The 21733-nt window shown below is 43.1% G+C and overlaps 1 protein-coding gene across 1 annotated transcript in view; it reads right to left on the reverse strand.

Annotated features, from left to right (window-relative positions):
- Positions 1-292: 292 nt before the first annotated feature.
- The window catches only part of MOB3B (MOB kinase activator 3B), a 143932-nt gene continuing 122491 nt past the window's right edge, over positions 293-21733 (reverse strand). The window contains exons 3-4 of the mRNA XM_054986959.1: positions 16481-16683; positions 293-2625 (exon numbers count right to left, since the gene is read on the reverse strand). Coding sequence (XP_054842934.1) covers positions 2596-2625; positions 16481-16683 — 233 coding nt within the window. The 3' untranslated portion in view covers positions 293-2595. The remainder of the gene's footprint in view (positions 2626-16480; positions 16684-21733) is intronic.

Here is a 21733-nt window from a genome sequence, read left to right on the forward strand (position 1 = left end):
GTGGTTTTTACTGAACTGAGCTTCAGCATGCCCTGTAGTGCCTCTGCTGCACTCATTGTCCGGCGCAATACGAGAGCCACAGGTTGCCACTGAAGCCCAGTTCCCACTTCTTGAACTATAGCTGACTTTGCAATGAAATGGACTGTTATTATCTCAGACACTGCAATTTCACATAAACCTCTACACTGATGTTCTGACTCAAAACTTTCATCGATTAATTTTAACTTTAAAAGTTGGTCTTGCAAGCAATTCAGGAACACAAACATACACACAACAAAAATAATTTCTTCCGTTTCTCCAAAATGTTTCAATTTATATTACGCTATAAAATTAATACAAGCGTTCTCTTTCATCTGCAACAGTATTTATAATTGTTTTTCCTTCGGATTTGTGTTCTAATGCCAATCCTTGAAGAGCTCAGGGGGAGAAAGTGAGTTAGGATGGAGCAGCATGAAATAGAGCTTGAAATTAAATCTCTAATTAATTACAGGAGGAAAAATCTGGGATAAAATGCTACAGAAGGTTCAGAAAATATGATCTGGTAGTCCTTCTAGTCTATTTTCTGTAGTGTGTCTTAAAAGGGACTTACTCAATACTGGTTAACAAGCTTAGCCACAGGTGTTCATTGGCTGTTTGCTGACATCACAATTTTAATTTGATCGGAGCAGATTGACTGCCAGTTCAACTTATTTACCAAGCATAGGTGGGATAGTGTTTATCAGACCCCAAAGAATGGGATAGTTCTACTATGATATTCATCTTCATCACCATTTTTGCAATATTTCACAAGTAATAGCTTTTTTTTCAAATTAAGAGACAACTAGTAATGAGGAAAAGCAATTTGAAGGAAAATGCCATGGACAAAACCGTTCCAGTCATCCACGTGTGCAATTTATTGCCTACAGATCTCTTGCACATACAAAGTGCATGGATTATGAATGAGCCTGGGGTGGGGTGGATCGGTCATTTCTCAATTCATGCTGCCTTCAGGCCTTGCTAGTTTTTTCTTTTTTTACTTTCCTCAATGAAAGCTCTAAATTTACACCATTATAATGAATATTGCAATCAGGTCACCAACTTTCTGCTAAATGAAATGACCAAATGTTTTAGTTAAAAAAAAAAAACAGTTGAGGCACAGTGGTACTTTGGAGCATTTTTCAACAAACCTTGAGTAGTATACCAAAAGTCTAGAAATCTGCATAGGTACGACTGCAACATGGAATCTAGTTTCTCAGTGCAGAAGTTAGTGGTTATCACTTAATCTTGATGAATACGGCTTATCTGTGCGCATGACTGAGCCCTCCGGAAACACTATGCATGCTGCTGTAGCTTCAATAACCCCTATGTATCGGGTAGCAATTCTATGCAAGGTTGCAGCAGCCTCTTTAAATCAATGGACTTAGACTGGAGCAATTCTTCATAGGATAGCACTGTGTGTATTCATTGCATTCCACAAGATCTGTCCCTCCATATCCCTCCATCTTCATACCCCCAAACACATATTGTCCCCCACTTAGTCCTTCATCCTGCACCCTCACACTGTACTGTGGACATGCATGCTCTCTCCTCTGAAACATATTGTAACCACAGCCCCACACAACAGGGCATTCTCTACAGCGTTTTTTGAGCAGCAAATCCCAATGGTGCTCAAGATGCACAATATGAAAAATCACCTTTTATATGAAATGCGTTTATAAAAAAGGATTCAGCGTTGCATCACTTTGGATAAGCCAGCCAAGCCAGAACTTGCTGCCAAGGAAACATATAGAGGAAGCGCCAAAGGTTTTTTTGTTCCAGGATCGCAGCGGCTGATTCCAAGATTTCAGTTAAGTCTTAAACCTACCTGGATAACCATAGTGCAAGCAGACAAGAAGCAAACAGCCAGCCAGAGGTGCTCTGAAAGATCTGATTGTAATCAATCAACAGATTGAACATGTAGGCCATTTTTAATTGGGGCAAGGACTTATCCATTCTGCCAGCTTCTTTCCTGCTCATCTGTAGTTATCTCGAATTTTGGCCCAAACCACTAATCTCATTTTCTGGTCACAGAGTATGCTGGGCCTTGGGGGTCTTCTCTTAAGTAAATGCCCGGCTGACTTATTTTCTTAGCTAAATTGAAGATACAGAAAGGGCAACCAGTAATTCTGCATAGCTCTTAACACGGCTGGACCTATGCACCAACACAAGTAGGACCACAGTTTCACAACATTTCCTTGGAACAATAAAGTCTGTTTTGCAAGTACAGCTGGAAAGCCAAATTGCGATGCGGCTTCAAGAGCAGGAAGGTGAATGGAAACCAATCTGCGGTCTGGTGAGCTCCTCCTTGATTGTTCAGGGAGTATGGGAAGAGAACGGCTTCTTCTTTTCTTTCTGAGAAATCCACTTCACTCCAAAGAGGTGCCTAGCAGCATTTGTAGAGTTAAGAGAATACAGAACGGTGGGAAGCGTCTGTGAAATAAATCATCGTCTGGTCCTGACTTTTCCTGCTTTTTAAGGATTAAAAGGCATGTGTTGCTCCTGAGGGCTGCTGAGCCCTCCAGCTCTTCAGTTAGTTGGAAATTGCATTATTTAAAAATTTCATTCTGTGGTGACTCTTCAGTGACACATCCTGGCTGTCATCTCTTTCTGTGAAACAAAGGAGAGAATGAGGAGGCAAAGGTTATTTTTTTCAATATGTCACAAACCTGAACATAGTTTTGCCTTTGACACAAGGACCCACAGCAGTATTGTCTGTCTGACACCTCTGTGAAATATTCCCTAGTTATCGGGGCTCTGCCTTCTTTAAGGGCAATGCCTGTAATTGGCAATAAGCAGGGTGTCCTTTATCAATGCGGACAACTTTAATAATTTATTAGAATTTGTTAAGATGTCTTGATACTAGATTTGGTTTAAAAGGGGATGACTCAGTCAGGGATGTGGGGTCTGTTGATAGGGGTGATTTGCTCACCGATGCCATTTAATTTGTATGTGGGCCGCAGTGCATGACTGGTGGTCTATATTCAGTTGGGTCACAAGTTGCGCAGATGTCAATTACACTGGCATGATTCAGACATAATGCCTGACCATAGTTTGGTGTTTTAGGTGAATAAGCCAAGTACTCATGAATTCTCTCCCTCCTCCTTGTGTACACCTGTATGCTAATTTAATACAAACTATAGTTTGCCATTATGCCTGAACACGCAAACTATGAACTGTACTTGCCCTGCAAACCAGAACTGCAGCCCTCTTTGTTTGGGGTTTGAAACCTGGGACTAATAATTTAGGAAGCCTTCCCTGCTACTCCAATGCAGGGCTCATTTTGAGGGGGAACACGCGGGAATGCAGTTCTGGCAGTTCCCCAAAGAGGTCACATGACAGGTGGTCCCACCCACATGACTCTCAGCCATTTTGGGCCCGTTTCGGCCTGGATTGGGGCTGTTTCGGTCCAGATCGGGCCTCTGACAGGTGGTGGATCACTCTTCTGCTCAGCAGTGGCTCAATCTTGACCATTTTGGGCCCCTTTTCGGCCATTCTCAGCCCCTTTTTGCCATTTTTGGCCCAATTTCGGCCCTGAATGGCCAGGATTGGGTCCAAAGCAGCCAGGATAGGTGATGCCAGGGGGTGTGGCATATGCAAATCAGGTATGCTAATGGCACACTTCCGGCAATGTCAAGGGGCACAGCATATGCTAATGAGTTCCTCCAGCTCTTTTTCTACAAAATGACCCCTGCTCCAATGTATTGTGATGTGCATATCTGGGCACCCTAACATACTGGGAGCTTGTTTCCTTCACAATAACTGGGATTCAAAACCGGGATTAACTGTGGTTTAGAATCTTGATTACTTGGAAAGGGAAAAGTCGCAATTTGGCCAAATGTAGATGTCAAAGACTTCCTAAACGAGCAAGTTTTCAGTTTACACTGAACTGGAAGTTAATGATTCTGACTATAGAAGGAAGGTCTGTGATCGCAGGGCTCATCTTATCATATGCCAATGCCTTAGGACAGCAAGGAATCAAAACCAATAACAGTTATTTGCAACAGTTTCAATATTAATGCATGCATAATGAAGCCACATATTAAACTCTTGTTCTTGCAAACAGAACATCATTTACATATGTCTCCTAATTCATTTCATTTGTCCTGGCTATAAGGAGCTAATTCAGTTATAGTGAAAGCTAAGTTTTTCAATTAAATCATTCAAATTATCATTTGCTTTCCATCAGCAAGGATATAACTTTTTAATATAAAGAGCCTGTACTCAATGGCTTGCTTCTCCCTTTTCCTTCTTTTTCCATACAACATTAGGATCAGAACATTTTTTGCCAGTGGATTATGATCTACCATTTGCCCAAGTACTCCGGATTTAGCAGGATGAAGGCACCTAACTTGTTTAGAGAGAGAGACAGAGACAGACAGACTGACTAGTGCTTTAAAGGATTCCTGTAAATAACGCTAGACTAGGTAGCCTTCTTATTACTTTGCTTTCTTCCGGATAGATAATACATTTTGAAAGAATGGTAGTCAGTGCAGTTTTCCATCTCATGGCTCAATTGACACTTCCTCTAAAAACGAGAAAGACGCACTTGCACCTCCTTTAGTGCATTTCCACTTGCACCTCCAGCTTGAATATCCTCGAGAGAGGGAGAAAAAATGTGTGTGCGTGAGAGACAGAGACCAATCCTAGCCAAGTCTATGCGAAAGTTTATTAACTGGGGCTCGCTCCCAGGAAAGGGTTCTTAGACAGAGAAAGAAGGCATTTCATAGGTTTTCTGTGAAATCTGCCAATTCTATCAGAGTCAACATCATCTCATGCGACTGTTCCTTATTTATCCCCATCTACTTTTGTCTCCTATTCTTCCCCTCCCTCTGGAGATCACCCTCAACAGAGTTTGTAAGTGTCTCAGGGCATAGAACCTGCAATTTTGTTTATAGTGATGAGTAAAGTACACTGATTAAATGCCCAATCCCATCTACAATGGCTTAGTTGTTTTCACTTCTTGCCCTGTATCTCCCTGTCATTAAACCTGTTAAGCTCCTTTCCCTGTTAAAAAAAGTGTGCCTTAACTCTTATCTGAGTTACCATTTTCTCAATACCTTTCCCCAAAGTCCCATATTCATTGCCTGGTTCTCTCTTCTTCCCATTTCTTTTTCTTTTCATTCTCCTTTAAAGCTTTCTATTGTTGTCATTTTGACAAGATTTTAATCCTGCAGGCAGGATTATTTTGAAATATTTATACAAGAACAACTTTTTAGCTACTTGGTTAAAAAAAGTTATTGCTGTAGATGATTCTATAAGAACCGTTAACTGTAACAATATGGTCCTGTGAACTGACCACATGCGAAGGGTTTTGGATAGAGTTACAGGATTCGTGGGTGAACCGAATCTGACTTTTCCTGAAATACTTTGACGAACGGCTCAAACATTTTGACTTGCATCCACTGGGTGGTGCCAAGTCTACTGGTGTTACTGTAAGGTAAGGAGAGGAAACTATGTTTTGAGCTATATCAATGACTGATGGCTTATCTACATAGCTTAAGTTGATTTCCAATTCACAGTATTTTATCTGTTTCCAAGTGGCAGGTGCAGCCTAAAAGATAAACTGGAATTTAAGCGTTTGCAGACTAAACTTCCATTTCTATGGTTTTTTTCTCACCTCTGCGCTTTTCCTCTTCCAGCTCATTTTGTCTGCTTCTCTCTCTTTCTTGGCCATCCACCTCTTTCTTTAATTTTAAGAAATCATTCAACACATCTCTTTTTTCTTTTCTTGTATGTTCTTTTTCTTCTTATCTATGTTTGCTAATTATTAAACAACCCTTATTTCTATTCTTTATTCTGTGAACCCAACAAGTTCACAGTGCCTAGAATTTTATAGGTACCCTTTATAAACAATAAATGAAATTGATGGGAAGACAGGTTCTGGAACATCTCACCTCTGGAGGGTGAATTGTGTTTAAACAAATTATTTTTTTGTGTTGACATTTTATTGTCACGTTATCAGAATCTTTGTCTTTATTTGGGATGCAAATCTCAGCAGGCAAGAATTCCTATGCCTTGAAATAGGTCAGTGAAAGGAAAAAGGTTGTCAGTCTGGCCTGACCATCACAAGCTTTCAACAGTAAGAACAACTACAGTGGATCAGGCTAAAGTCCATCTAATCCAAATTTCCCTTTTTCAACAGTGACCAGACAAATGCATTGGCATATGTCAATTCATCATATGTCTCCAAAATCTGGTCTTCAGAGATAGACTATTTCCATACATGAAGGGTTCTACTGAACTATCACGGTTAGCGGCTATTAATGGATCTCTGTGAACCTGCCTATATAGCTTTTAAAAAGCCACCGGGCATCACTACATTGGTCAAACAATCCAGCATCTTTTGAGCCTTTTATCGAACAACCAGTAAAGGCAAGGGTCTCCCTTTCAAAGGGAAGTAGGAGGAAAACTATAATTTAAATTCTTTTAAAATCATGACAGTATAATTAGAAACAGGTAGAATCCCAGGAATATAAACACAGATTATCATTCTCTCTGCAATGACTAAAGCGATGGGGGGGGGGGCACTGTGACAAAGTTCAGTGCTGGACTTTATTTAATCAAGCAGTTATGGGTGTGTGTGTGGGTGGGGGGAGAACCCTGCTTAATATTTGTCTTTGGTGTCCTAAATCTAGGGTTGCCAGCCTCCCAGGTGATAGCTAGAGACCTCCCAGAATTACAGCTGATTTCCAGGCCACAGAGATCAGTTCCCCTGGAGAAAATGGCTGCTTTGGAGGGTGGACTCTGCCGAGGCCCCTCCACTCCCCAAACCCACCCTCTCCAGGCTCCACCCCCAAAATCTCCAGGAATTTCCCAACCTGGATCTGGCAACGCTACCTAAATCCTCTCTCCAGTCTGGCAGTTATCCATCACATATTTTTGGAGGAATGTTGCCTTACAAAGGATCATAAAGGCAACATGCTTTATTTCCTTCAGTGAGGTAGTGACGAGTGATCTGTTTCCTTTTTAAAATATTTAATAAATAATAGAAACAGGAATAAGATTTGAAGAACATGAAATAGTGAACAAGCCTTATTCCCTCTCCCGCCCCGGGTGGAAACATTTGCTGCGAGATGTTCTTGGATGAGATGTATAAAGCTTTAAGTGATTCATTTAACTGATGCTGGCCAGAATGCCATGAAATAGTTCTGCGTACTGAGGGATGCTTAAGGCTTTTGTTAAGAAGTCCTCCAAGACACCAATGAAAGGATTTTTGAAATTCAGTACCAAGAGCAGTCAGAGCAGAGTTGCACACTGATAGCAAACAGAAAGAGGAAATCCCCACATCTGCTGCCAAATATGTAGTTTCCCCATAAGGGTATGGAGTGTTCGATTAGGTTACTGACCGAAAGGACAATTTTATCTCTCTCTCCTTGATGTCACCTGCTTATAAAAGCCTTCCCAACTCCCGCTAGAACTCATCTCCTGTGTCTATTCCTCCATCGCACCTTTTCATCAAACAAGAAGCATGATGGGAAGACAATTTCCATAGAAAGCAGAATTTGCTAAAGGGAGAGTGAAAGAATATCACCCACCATTCCAAGGAATGCAACAGCCTACAGTAGCAAAGAAGATGAGAATGTTTTCAATTTCAAAACAGACATTCAGCAGATTTTATTCCTCCCTCTGTTTAAAACCAGTCAGTGCCCAGAAAGGCCAAACAACAAAAGCATTAGTGTCTCGACCACAAGCACTACGCTGTTTGTTAAGTGAAGGGAGAGGGGAAAAAACACATTCCGAATTCCAAATTCCAACACTGCAGAGCTACAATCCTACATTTAGACAGACAATATGGACGAGAATAGCAAGGTAACGTGCTGTTTTTCAGTGGTGTGGAGGAATAAGCAGCTGCTTTGGATAAACAGCTATAAAAATTGCTAAATACTCTGGTTTCAATTACTTATTCAGTGGGAATTTGAATTGGCAGTTCTCTTGAGCTCTATCAATACTGCAACAAAAGACAGAAAAGATCTTCACGGTATGAAATCCACCCAAGTCTGCCCACTGACTGCAGGGGACGTGAAGAAGGATCAACTTCGGTAGAGCCATTTCATTCTATTGCGAAAGTGGTAACATGAGTAGAGTGCGCTATCGTCACTCGTGGTGGCTGCCTGCAATTAAGTGTCCTTAAGTGCTCCAAGTGCTCTGCATATATTACGTGTCAATTAAGGTTGGCTAATGTTAGTATCGCCATGTTCTATCGTCTGTCTGTTCCACCCGCAGAGCTCTCGAAACTGCCCTTTTGCCCGTTTTCTTGCTTTTACCATGATTGCTTCTATGTTACAGAAGAGCTTTCTGGGGGTTATTAGGAAAGCGTCTAAAAGGCTCAGGGCTTTTATAATGGGGTGCGGAAGCTAAATTATTGGGCGCCTGAGGGACGTTAAATAGTAAGAAGGCTGTCTGTATAATGTTTGGAATTTGTACTGGTTTGTTTATTTAAAATATTTATATATCCGCCTTTTCCCCTGACAAGCTTAGGACTCAAGGCGGGTAACAATAGAAAAACAGTAGAAAAAAATGAACGAAATAGTAAACATTAAAATAGATCTAAAATACCAGTCAAAAGCTCCTTATGCTTCACTTGGAGGATATTCCCGTTTGCCTAGGCTCAAAGCTCTCTGCAATATCTATTTGCTTCATACATATGCCACCTTTCTCCCCCAATGGGGATCCAAAGGGACTTACATTGTTCTCCTTGCCTCCATTTTATCCTCACAACAACCCTGCGAGGCAGGTTATGCTCAGAGTATACGACTGGCCCAAGGTCACCCAGCAAGCTTTCTTGGCAGAGTGGGGATTTGAACCTGGGTCTCCCAGATCCTAGTCTGATACTCTAACCACTACATTGGCCCTCAATAGCTCTGTTTTGCAGCCTCACTGGAAACCCAGCAGACTCTCCCAAGACTTCTGGGAGGCTGTTCCATAAGCCTGGGTCTGCCACTGAGAAAGCTCAAGCCCAGATCACTGTAGGATGTGCCTTCAACAAGAGACATTGCTAAGAACAAAGCGGCCACATGGGAACATGCTGGGACAGGAAATGTTGTTTTTCTAAGCTGCCTCGAGTCCTTTTTGAGAAAAGCAGGACAACAGTGTTTTAAATAAATAATATCACGGAATGGATATTTTTGTTCATGTTTATATTATATTCACCTTCAAAATGAGTGTAGATATGAACTGGGCACCTTCCACTAGGAAGATTGTGTTGTTACACCCGTTTACATTAAGACACCAGCAGAATTTGTTAGCATTCCTGAGCAAAGTTTCTCTTCTTACCAAAAATTTTGCCCCATCGGTACCTGTTCAGTGAAACCAACCCACAGCCACGTTTTGCAATATAACAATAAAATGACTATCTAGAATATCTTTTATGTGGAGATTATGTGTCAGTAATACTAAATCACTTTTTGAAATCAGAACTGAAAAACAGTTCTGCTTTTGCTTAACGGTTCTGATTTGCTTAGTTGCGCCTGAACTTTTTTCATGTTGTTTGAGTCAAGTGGTTATGATTAAGGATGTGCAATTTGGGTTTCTGACTCGGGTTTTTAACCGAAATTGGTCCCAATTTGTAGATTCAGGATTCCCGAATCAGCCCTAGCACTGCTGAGCTGATTTGGGAATCCTGAAACAAAGATTTCCAAAGTGATTTGTATTGCTTCGGGAAGCTTCGAGCAAAGCGGCAGCAGCCAGGCCCTTTTCTAGTTGTTTGCATTGCAAAGAGCAAGAAAAGTGCTGCTTGCATTGAAACTTCCTGCCCTGCTTCTCCTCCCCCCTCCCCGATGGGAGGGGGAAGAGGATTCCCTCCTGTCCTTCTCATGAGGGAAAAAAGTGGCAAGGCAGGAAGTTTGAAAGCTACCCTTTTCGTGCTGCTTGCAATTGGCACAAAAAGGGGCATTTTAAAACATCCTGTTGCTTGCTTCAGCTGGTGGGAAGGGGAGCCTCCTGCCCCTACCATCAGCTGAAGCAAGCAGCTTGGCATTTGAAACTTAAAGCTTTCCCTCCCACCAGCTGAAGTAAGCGGCAAGGCATTTATAACTTAAAGAATCCCTTTTCATGTCACTTGTATGCGGCATTGAAAGGGGTGCTTTCAAACACCGCGCCACTTGCTTCAGTTGGTGAGAGCGGGAGCCTCTTCCCCCATCAGCTGAAGCAAGCGGAGCAGCATTTGAAACTTAAAGTGCCCTTTTGTGCCATTTGCAAATGGCACAAAAAGGGTTGCTTTCAAATGCTCCACTGCTTTCTTGACCCAATGCGAGGGGGAGCCTCCTTCCCCTCATGTCAGGTAAAGAAAATGGCAAGGTGTTTGAAAGCCACATTTTTCTTGCCGCTTGCAAGTGGTAAGAAAAGTGTTGCTTTGAGCTTCGGTGTGCTCCAAATCTTTACGGAGCATTCCGAAGCAATTCAAATACTCAAATCCGAAAGCTGCTTGCTGCTTCGGGATTTGGGTTATTCACATTTTTTCCCCACTTGGGGTAAATTTGAAGCAGGAAACCTGAATATTTTCCTGATGCATACCCCTAGTTATAATGTTTTATTGTATCTTTTAATTGAATATCTTGTTGGAAGCCACCCCTGATCCTGCTTATGGGAAGAACAGGATGTAAGCCGAATAAAATAAATAAATACACAGAAAAATGAGTTTGTTTTTAGGAAAGGAAATTTCCTGGGTTTTTTAAAAAGTTTCCCTAAAAGTGGAAGGGACTTTAACCACTGACTCACCTACCTCTTCCATTCAAGATTCCCCTAGGATCAGGGTGGATTTTTTAGGGGCACTGTCACTCATTTACTAAAGTGATCCTAGGTGGTGGGGGGGGGGGAATACCTTTTAACTGCTATGAATTTGAGCAGGGCAGAGTGATTGAACGGCATTAGGAATAAGACAAGGACATTATTTATTTGAGGAAGGTATTCATTATAAGTCGCTTCAGAATTTAAAATGATTCTTATTAATCTTATACATTTCTGACACTGACAGGCTTTGGCATCAGGGTTACAGATGCGTCTGTTGGTTATCAGGAAATCATCAATTCTCCATTCATTTCTTTGCAATCCCTTTTCTTGGAGGAAATGGGAAGGCTTCCTGGAATTCACTGCCATTCAGAAACAAAAGGGAAAATCCAGGAATAATTGGATAGAGCTGCAGAGTTAATGAATAAGCAAGACTTAGCACAACCGAGTTAACCATTAGAAGGCAAGACTGGTCACAACATAGGAATGTAGGGAAACACCTGAACTGTATAGTTTTTAAAAGCCTGAGTCATACTGCATGCTAATAGGTTCAAGTTTTACACTTTTGGATAGCACTACTGCTTTAACACAGTGGCTCAGAGTCTCTCTACATTAGATGCCTCAGTGCCTGTTCATCAAGTGTAGGGAGGTGCAATGTTAGCTGGGAAACATAGTAAGTACAGAGCCAGTGGAGATCGCTCCACCGAGCGTTTGTTTCATCTTCACCTTCCCGGAAGGCTCTGTCAATTTCACCTCTCCAGTCTAAAACTGTGCAATTGCAACCAGAGGGCAGCAAGGAATGGAAATGGGCTGCAGCTGCCTTCCAGAGCCAGGCTTGGACCTGGAGAGGTTAAAATGGGCTGAAGTTTCCCTTCTGGCATTTCACAGCCCCTTCACACAGCTCAGGAGTATAGCAAAGCCTTTGCCCTGCCGCAGTCTCTGTCTTTTAAAACTACCCTTCCTGGATAATATTGCATTTCCCAACACGTGTTCTTCACGTGTCAGATATCTCATATAGAGAGACTCTCAGTCCAGGCCCAACACAAAACTATGGTGTATTTTAACTGAAGTTGCTTTGTCAAACCAGATTGCAAATGGTACCTCAGTTCTTGGTTCACCTGAGACAATGCTGATTTCATCACCTAATTCTGGGGGTTTCTTCCACATGAGGCCAATTCCCTGTTTTGATCTCAGTGCTGCTGTGAATGAAAAAGGCATTTATAGCAGTAGCACAGCCTCCACACGGGGATGTTCTCTGTGCTTTCTCTTCGTGCTAGCTATCCCTCCTTTAACCACTGGGTGGTGTTTTGCATTTTTAAAAATTGGTAAAGATATACTTCTATATATTTTTATAAAGTAAAAAGCCTGCCAGTAGCAGTACTGAGAGGGAGGGGAGACTGACAGGCACAAGAGGAAATTTGGGGGGGGGGCTGAATTGGCGCTGGATGTGGGTGGGGAAGTATGGATATCCACGCTTTCCTGTCCACACAGGCCACCAATCCCCTTCAGGTATGACCTTCCCAGAAACATCGTGCCAAAACAGGTTTGGGAAGCCTCACGGAAGAGTCAGGAAAAAACTGGAAGGTGGACAGCTACACTACACAGCAATGTTGTATGGAACCCCTTCCCCCCCCCAAAAAAAACTGCCACAGCAAGTGGGGGAGAACGGCAGACACAGAGCAAGAGTTCAATGTGGAAGCAACTGAAGAACATTCAAGGATTAAATCTGGTTGTCTGCATTCACACGTTGCAAAAAACCACAGCTAAAACTAGTTGTAGCTAATAAATTAACTTCAATCCGTGCTTTCGAATTCTGGTTTGGATGACCCCAACGAACCAACATAGTGCTGTGGCTCATGTTCAAACAATCGCACTAACCACAGCTAGTTTAATTAAACCATGGTTTCATGTGATGTCTAAACCAATGTCTGCCTGCTGAAACTAGCAGAGGCTCAGAGGACTCTCTTTTACCAGCAAGAACTCAAATGGTTTGTTCAAGCCACCCGAACCTCTGGTTTCAAAGTACACACTGAGTACACAATCACAGGCTACGTTCTCAGGCCCTCTGGAAACCACACAAGGATTTCCTCATTGGAAAGAGATGTTAAAATTCTTTTCTTGATCAAATATAAACATTAAGTATATACCAATCATAATTTGGAAACATAAAAAGGAGGTTTCTATGCTTTCCTGCTCAATGTCCCCTCATAAATGTCATACTACTTAAACTTAGCAAAGCCGTTCTATACAGGCCTTGAGGAATTTTCTTTGGTTTTAGGGGCTCAACTCATCTATAACAAATGCAGTATTTTCAGTGTCATGTGAGTCTCTTTGAGCACGTGTGTGGAGAAACAGCATATATGGTTTCTGGAATCTACTTCATTTATTGTTTATTAAAAATCTTACACCACCTTTTTGGCTGCATATGTGTAAAGCAATACAGTTAAATACTTACAAATACTTGCTTTGGTAAATATTATTAGCTGTTACTACGTGAAATCTTTCTATACTTATAGACAAAACACAGCCCTATCAATCTTTGTCATAGAAAGTACGCTTTTGTGAAAATCTTGTAAAACGGATAATATTATCTATAGCACAAACCTCAAAACAGCAAGAAAGCCAGCTCAAAATTTACTGCTTTGTAGCAAAATTTAAGCCAACCTATTAAAAAACACGCACACAAGAAATATACAGAATTATCAATGACAAACTTTTTAAAACTGTCCTGATTCTGGCATGATAATAGAGATCCCATTCCCCCGGTGGGGGAACTGTGATGGAGGCCGCAGGGGGACTGGAAGTAAACCGGATAGCCCTCCCGCCGGCTGGGTGATGGGAGCAAGGGAGAGGGGCTGCTCCTGTTCTTTACAACAACAACAGCAACAGCAACATTCGATTTATATACTGCCCTTCAGAACAACTTAATGCCCACTCAGAGCGGTTTACAAAGTATGTCATTATTATCCCCACAACAAACACCCTGTGAGGTGGGTGGGGCTGAGAGAGCACCAGAGAACTGTGACATGCCCAAGGTCACCCAGCTGGCTTCAAGTGGAAGAATAGGGAATCAAACCCAGCTCTCCAGATTAGAGTCCTCCGCTCTTAACCACTACGCCAAACTGGCTACAGCAAGCTGATTGGGGCCCCCAAACAGGCTGAACTGGGCCCATTTTTGGGGGGAGGCTGGCCCATTGTGAAGTGCACGTGCTCCCAGGCCTGGAAATGACATCATCATGCCACCCGGGAGCACGCATACTTTGCATGCAGGGGGAAAACAAAGGTGACTGCTGGGCTCCCACCCTCCTGCTGGGAGGTTAAGAGGACTTGGCAACCCAATGTGATAACGTAATGTATAATATGGAAATAGCTTCACTTTTTATCATTATCCTCAATGATAATTCTGTATGTTTCTTTCTAGATATTCTTTAAATATATAGCCCCAAAGCAGGTTAGAAACCATAACATTTAAAATACAAATTATTTTAATTAATCTAATAACCAACACGTGTTTTATCATACACATTTTCCAATTAAAAATAGCACCACTGACATTTAATTGCAAAACAGGTCAAAGGAAAAAGGGAAGGAAAGGAGAAGGTGGCAGGAAAGACACTCATAAGGCAGCAGGCATGGAGCCATGGCTCGGCTTCTGCTTTCTGTGTTGGTACATGTGGCTAGAATGCAAATGGTGGGCTATGCCTCGCCCAAGGATAGAGGGAGAATGGGTGGCTGCCTGGCTGGAGCAGAAGCTGAGTCTGAAGAGCACTCTGAGAAGAGACTGTGGGGTAGGAAAGAAAGCCTGAAGTGGAATAAAAACAGCTTGGGATGGGAGGAGTGAAAGCTAGGATTCAGAGCTGTGGTGTCTCTCTCTACTCTGCTTCAAGCTTTCTTTCCCACCCAAGCCCAGAAGATCTGAGTGGGGAGGGACTGGCAGCTCCAACAGCATTTGGGGGCTCTGAAACACGTGGGAAACAGGATTGGTCTTTGGGTTCGGCTTGCAGTTTGGGATCAGGAGAAAAACTGCAGGCACCGCATGGAATTTCAAGTCGCCATGACACCCTGCTTTTGCTGAGGCCTGGTCTAATATAACCTTAAGACTAAGCAAACATAGCTGGATTTGCTTAAATCCTTCCAAATAGTATATACAACAAGGGAGAAGAACACATACACTGTACTTCAAACAATATCATTGAAGGATGCTTCCTACAGAGACACGGGGGGAAAAAGACACAGTCATTTGCCATTTAATGTACTGTTGTTGCAGGACTGAATTCAATGTCTACCTGGGCCACTAAAAGTTGGCATCAAGCATACATGTTAGAGGTATGAGTGCAGTCACTTGATCCTCAGAAATTTCAACAAAATACATCCAAGTATACTTGTGGAAAATGGCTATGTTTCACTCGCATTACCATTTTCTGTAAACTGCTGGCACTGAACCGGTCCAGAAGAAAGTAATGCTGCCAAACTAAATAAATGTGCTCTGGCAAAGAAAAAAAATCCTGATTACCTATTCAGCATACAGTACAGAAGAAATTATCCAAGATAACATCCAAGTATTTTAAAAAGCCATCCAAAACCACAGTTCTACACACCACTGCAAGCTGCACAATTGACTGAAACTGCTCTCCCTCTCAGGGGTGAGTGGTAATAGGATCAGCTCTACCTGTGGTTGGCCAGTGATCCTTGCACAGGCCCAAGAGCAGTGTTGGAACAAGAGAGTTGGCAACCCCCCACTCATCTAACTTGCTGCCAGTATTTATGACGCTGTTCAACAAATGTGTGAACTGTCATACAGCCGTCTCTCTGTTTGGCTGGGGTTTAGAGATGGAGAACGGTTCATATCCAGAGCTCATTACCACCTTCAGCTGTCTCCAGCAGGCATCTCACACTGAGAGGGGGCTTAAAGGGGTGGTCCAGGTAGTGAATTATGGGAAAGGGCTGTTTCCACATGGCTTACCTTGTTCCGGAAAACAGCGAAATCTTGTACGAAATCGCGCAAGAAGACACTGTTACCGTGCGAAATGACACTGTTATCGTGCAAGAAGACACTATAACAGCGTCTTCTTGCGCAATTTCGCATGAGATTTCGCTGTTTTCCGGAACAAGGTAAGCTGTGTGGAAACGGCCAAGATTAGGGTTGAACAAAGCAGTGGAGAGATGGCCATGAAGCCTTGCCAACCGAAATGACAGGATGTGAGTCAGCCAATCAAGATGAATGGCCCATCTCAACTGATTATGGTCAACTGGGCAAAATCTTAGCTGCACCTTGGACTTCTTTCTGGGCTTTCTAGCAACTTGGGTATGCCATGCCCACACCTCCTGGCTGCACTATGTCTTGTTCTATCTTCCAAACTTGCAGAGGCACAGGCCACCCCTGGATGCCACATATAACCAATGCTATGTTGCAAGAAGCCACCTTAGACCGCCCCCCTCACTTTCTCAAGGGAAGGCAGAATGTGTTATAAACTTCCACACAGCTGTTTTCCTTTAGGCCACCACTTTCAACTTTGATTCTTTTCAACATCTACTTTCAGCTTCCGGCAAGGATTGCTGTTGGGAGAAAAGCCCTCCACGGAAGAATACATTTCTTTACATCTTCTGTCCTGAAACCACATGGAGGGTGGCTTATAGTGGAAATAAACTGACACATTTGGGAGGAGGGAGGGAGGGATAAACGGTTAAAATCAAGAAGACGCAAAACATTTGCGCCCAAATGGGTATCAACACTCACCAAAGGCTCTAGTTCCTTGCGGTCTATGAGGTTGAGCTCCGTCACGAAATAATAAAAGTGCTTGTAACAGGTATTGACGTGCGCCTCGGCCCCCATAATGATGATGCGGTCGAAGTGATGAATATAGACGTGAACAAACACTCTGAAGAGCCTGCACAAAATCTTCTTGCAGATCTGGAGGAAGTTCTTTGGGAACGGCACTCCTGCAAACAAGAGAACGAGCAGCTTAAAACATTCTTTCCTATTGCCACAACTGTCACAGCACTTCCAGGACACAAAACCCCGAGGAGTGTGTGCCACCCATCCAATGGGTGCTCTTTGTTTACTGTTATGCAGAAATCAACTTAGAAAGTCCTCATTCCGACTGAGAATTTCACTGTGTTACAATCACCCGACATAAGGCTTTGCCTTGGGTCTTTCTCACTCTTGTGTAGCGCTCTATAAATATTTTCTTGTTCCTAAGTAGCCTTGGCGTGTGTCCATGGCCATACTTGGCTACACAAATGTACTACATTCACTGGGAATATGCATGAACATATTTTCAATGTTTGTCCTTTAAAATATACAAGGGGTGAAGAATACCATTCTTTCCCTGGTTACTGTTTCTCTGAATTGCAAAGGACCTTGCAGCAAATGCACAAAGGCACATGCCCTTCACAAGCGGCACACTAGTACTTGACTTGGCCTTATGTATCCCAAATACAAAATTGTGAGTTCAAGTTGAACCAGGTTGTTGGAAGGGATCCAGTAAGCAAGGGATTCCACAACTGCCATGGTTTCAGCAAACATTATTTGTTCACTTGTGCTTGGATGACTGTGACCAGCAGACATGAACCAATCATCGGGTCCATTCAATTCAGCACTGAACAATTGCTGAACTGATTTGCATTGCCCCCCCCCCCAGCATGCATGTGCAAAAACGCTGCCAACCCAAACAGACCAGAAGCCCATAAACATCACTAAGGACACAAACACTGAATGGAAGGTTTTTTTTTAAACATAGCATAAGTTTATGCCTGATTTATATGACTGGTGACCTACACTGAGATCCCAGTGTAAGTGCCTCCTATTGCGCACCTGACTTACACTGAGAGCCAAGCTACAAGAAACGAATTACATGAGGACATGCACGTGAAAGGAGTTGCAATGTTAGCTGGGAAGCTGAGTTTTAAAAGCAATCGGAAGGCTTTGTCAATTTCCCCTCTCTACAGAGCCAGGGAGATTGCTGCTCAGAGGGTTTGTTAATTTCCTCTCTGGAAGGCTCTGTCAGTTTCACCTTCCCTCTGAGCAGTGATCTCCCTGGCTCTGTAGAGAGAAGAAATGGACAAAGCCTTCCAACCTCTTTTAAAACTCAGCTTCCCGGCTAACAATGCAACTCCCTTCACGTGCATGTCCTCATGTAATTTGTCTCTTGTAGCTTGGCTCTGAGGGCCAAGCTACAAGTGACGAATGACACTTGAACGGCAAGTGGATTGAGTGGAGCGCAAGTGAACAGGGAGAAATACACTTGCCGTTCAAGTGTCATTCGTCACTTGTAGCTTCGCCCTGAGTCTCTCTACACAAGACATCTTACCCGGGGACGCTCAAGTGAAAGATCTTACACTGGTTCTCGTGTTGCGGATACACATGCACTGCTAGGGAGACAGAGTACACTTGAATATAAGACTACACAGAAAGTAAGTCTCTTGAGCATCCCCGTGTAAGCTGTCTTGTGGAGGACTCTCAAACTTTAAACAACTACCTGCTGAGCCGAGAGTACTGCAGCAAGGGGGGGTGAGGTGAACTCAACTGGGCTTTATGAGAAGTTGAGTGTGCAAAAAGGTCGTTGTGCTGCCCTCCACTGTTTGGAAGGAAGACAGTGAAGCGAACTGACAAACAGTCACAAATTGTCTGAGGAACAGGGAAACAGTCTGTCAAAAATCAGTTCTCTGTTTGTGACTGATGAACAGGAACTGCGAAGTTCAAACATCTCTAAAAGAAACCGAAGATTCTTTCTAACCAGAGGTGTCATGTCATGAACTAAACAAGGGACCGTGTCTTCTCCTTCTGAGTTTTCAGCCTTTCTGAAGTCACACACATGCAATAAACTGCATGGAACACTTTTATGGAAAATGCAGGCTATAAATAGTTTAAATAAACTAAGTACATAAACTTGTTACTGTGAATAGCCAGCCTCTGCTTACATTGATAGTTTCTGCCTGCATGCCTGAAAAGGTTATCTCAAGGTTTGTCAACAATACGCAATATGTATTTCAAATACATGATATAAACAGTGTTTGTTTGTGTGCGGCCATAAAACCTGTTTTTCCCCATACCACATAAATTAGCATTCAGGGGTAGAGGAATGCACATGTCTATAAAAGCAATAAAACAGAAATTGTTCCTGCAATAGGTAGCAGCCAGAATATAATATATCATTACCCAGCTCCACTTTACCATCTGGAGCAACTTCCCTGATGCTTCCTCTGTATGTTAACTACACAGTGCTGCTATGAAGACACAGTGTTGCCATTCTGCACAAAAGTCAGGGTGGTGCCTGGTTGGTATGAGTAAAAGCTCTTTGGAGGAAGGGGACTCAAAACTCCTGCCTTTTCCATTTCACCCTGTCTATGCTTCTTTGAAAACTGCAATGCTGAATGCAGCATACAAGAAGAAATAATCGTAAAACTCTTTACTGATAAGAGTATATATAAAGCCCTGTGGCACAGAGTGGTAAGCTGCAGTACTGCAGTCCAGGCTCTGCTCACGACCTGAGTCCGGCTCAAGGTTGACTCAGCCTTCCATCCTTCCGAGGTCAGTAAAATGAGTACCCAGTTTCCTGGGGGCAAAGTGTAGATGACTGGGGAAGGCAATGGCAAACCACCCAATAAAAAGTCTGCCAAGAAAACATCATGATGCGACGTCCCCCCATGGGTCAGTAATGACTCGGTGCCTGCACAGGGGACTACCTTTACTTATACATAGCTGCACATTTTAGACTAATCTTGACAAACTGGTACCATAAACTATAGCCATGGGAAAACTTAACTCTAAGTGAATCCAGAAAGCCAATGATGGCCTGCGGGATTCATCCAAATGACCAGCTTTAGTTGTTATTTGAAGCAAAGCATAGACAGAATGTATCGGGGAACATCAATTAGACAGTCTTTGGCAAAGTGGATTAAATTTCAGGCCCTGGAGTGTTGCTTGATCGCAACAATGATAATGCCAGTAGAGAGCTTTAAAAAAAAATTAGAAGGAAGGATTATGAAGTGCACTGAAATATAAGCATGAGATGTTGCCGCAAGAAAAGGTAATGACTGAAAAGGGTTCTCGTAGCAATCAATGGTTATGCTTACAGATACAGAGCAATTCCCACCCCCAGCCCCCCTTCCTCTTCTGTGGTCTGGAGTCAGGCACACACACACACTGCACAATAGGGAATGATTAGTTCCTCTCCTCCTGCGCCTGAGCAACATGCGATGGTTTTGGCTCGCCTGGAGTAATGCAAGAACCTCCTTGTCCATTATTAATCAGCTGATACAAATGTAATAAAGTAGCAAGGAAAGAGAGTGCCTCCGTTTCATCCTGCCAAGAAAGTAGGGCTGTTTGCACCTGTGAGAAGTAAAAAGCCGTCACCGCAGCACAGGGAGAGAATTCTGGTTGATGATATAGGTCAGTGGCTCCCAACGGGGAGCCCAGGGCAAGTGTGATTGATTTGGATCAGGAGGACCAGCAGATGACCCTGGCCCAGTTACTGTCTCCCTCAGCCTAATGAACCTTACAGCGCTGTTGTGAAGGTAAACGGGGCCAAGTGCCCAAAGAAGAAGGGACAAATAGCTCCGTGGCAGAGCATTTATTCTCTGCTCTCTAGCGAACATTCCTAGCCAGATCTCTGCTCAAGATCACAGAGATGTATTACCAGTCAGAGTAGACGACGTTGGGTGAAATGGATCAATAGATTAAAAAAGGTAAAAAGTACCTTAGTGCATTCAATTACCCAGTACTCCCCAGCTTCCTTCTAGGAGGGCAAAAGAGTGGCATGGGGGAGGAAAATGATTAGAAGCAAAAACTATGAGAAAACAGAGGCCAAGTATTGGGGTGTTAGCTATAAACACATTTTGGGGATCAGGCATTTGGCATCTTGGGTTGTTACATGCTTCTCTCATCTCCAAAGTTACTTTTCAGCTATTTTTTCAGAGTGGGCGGTATCTGTAGGCTCTGTATTCTCATCTGTAGGCCCTAAAATCCCGCCTCGCAGGGTATCTGTAAGTCGGGACATGGGGAGACTGTGGCAGAATGCCGTAAGATTTGGCAGTCTGCCAGTTTTTCTTCTTTTTCGAAAGATATTCATCTGTCTTCTCCGAAAACAATGAAGGGCCCTCAAAGGGCATGTCTTCTATCTTCTTTTGTCTCCAACAGGAGGGCAGTGGAGCACAACCATGCATGTCTGCGTAAGACCACAGAGGTGTTGGCCTCTGGTAAAGACATTCAAGACATGCCTACTCACACTAATCTGCTACATTAACAGGATTTTTGCCTCATCCTGAATCAGCCCGGCTAGAGGCTTCTTGTCCTCCAGTAGAACATCCCTATATGAAGACTTCTTTTTCCAGAGGAAAATTTGATTTTCCTACCCACGGCATCCAACTTCTTTTCCTCCCTATCCACAGGCATCGAGAGACTGCCCTGCCGATGTCTGGCTTGCAATTCCTCTACTATAAGAGACAAAGCAAGAGGGTAAGTAAATAGATAAGGGTGGTCGCTGGGACAGATGTAGGCTTTTCACACAGACTTCCTATAATTTCAGCAAATCCCTTGATCATTGAGAAAGCTACTACACCAGGAGTATCAGAATATATATGCTGTAGAATACTGTCCCTTGGCTTCTGTTGCGAAGCAGAGATGTCTATGCTGAGTCACCTTGTTATGTGGCGCATCTGTTCAGTGTATAGTTTATAATCAATATTTGGAGAATTCCAGTCAGAGTCACCCACAGCCTCTTCAGGTGACGGATCAGAAGCGAAGCTCAGGTTACGTTCCAAACCAACCAGCTGGCCCAATCTCCTATTGCCTTTGGTGTAAACACATGGCAAAGTTTGCACTGGTTCACCATATGGCCTTCACCCAAACATACAAGGCATAGAGAATGGCTGTCAGCCTGGGCCATCTTGGTCCCACCCTCTTTGTATTTTTTGAACATGGACTCGTCTGCCATAACACCGAGAAAAGACTTATCAATCAGGCAACATGACTCACCAACCCCACAGTAGG

The sequence above is a fragment of the Eublepharis macularius genome, chromosome 8 (assembly GCF_028583425.1).
Source record: "Eublepharis macularius isolate TG4126 chromosome 8, MPM_Emac_v1.0, whole genome shotgun sequence".
NCBI lineage: Eukaryota > Metazoa > Chordata > Lepidosauria > Squamata > Eublepharidae > Eublepharis > Eublepharis macularius.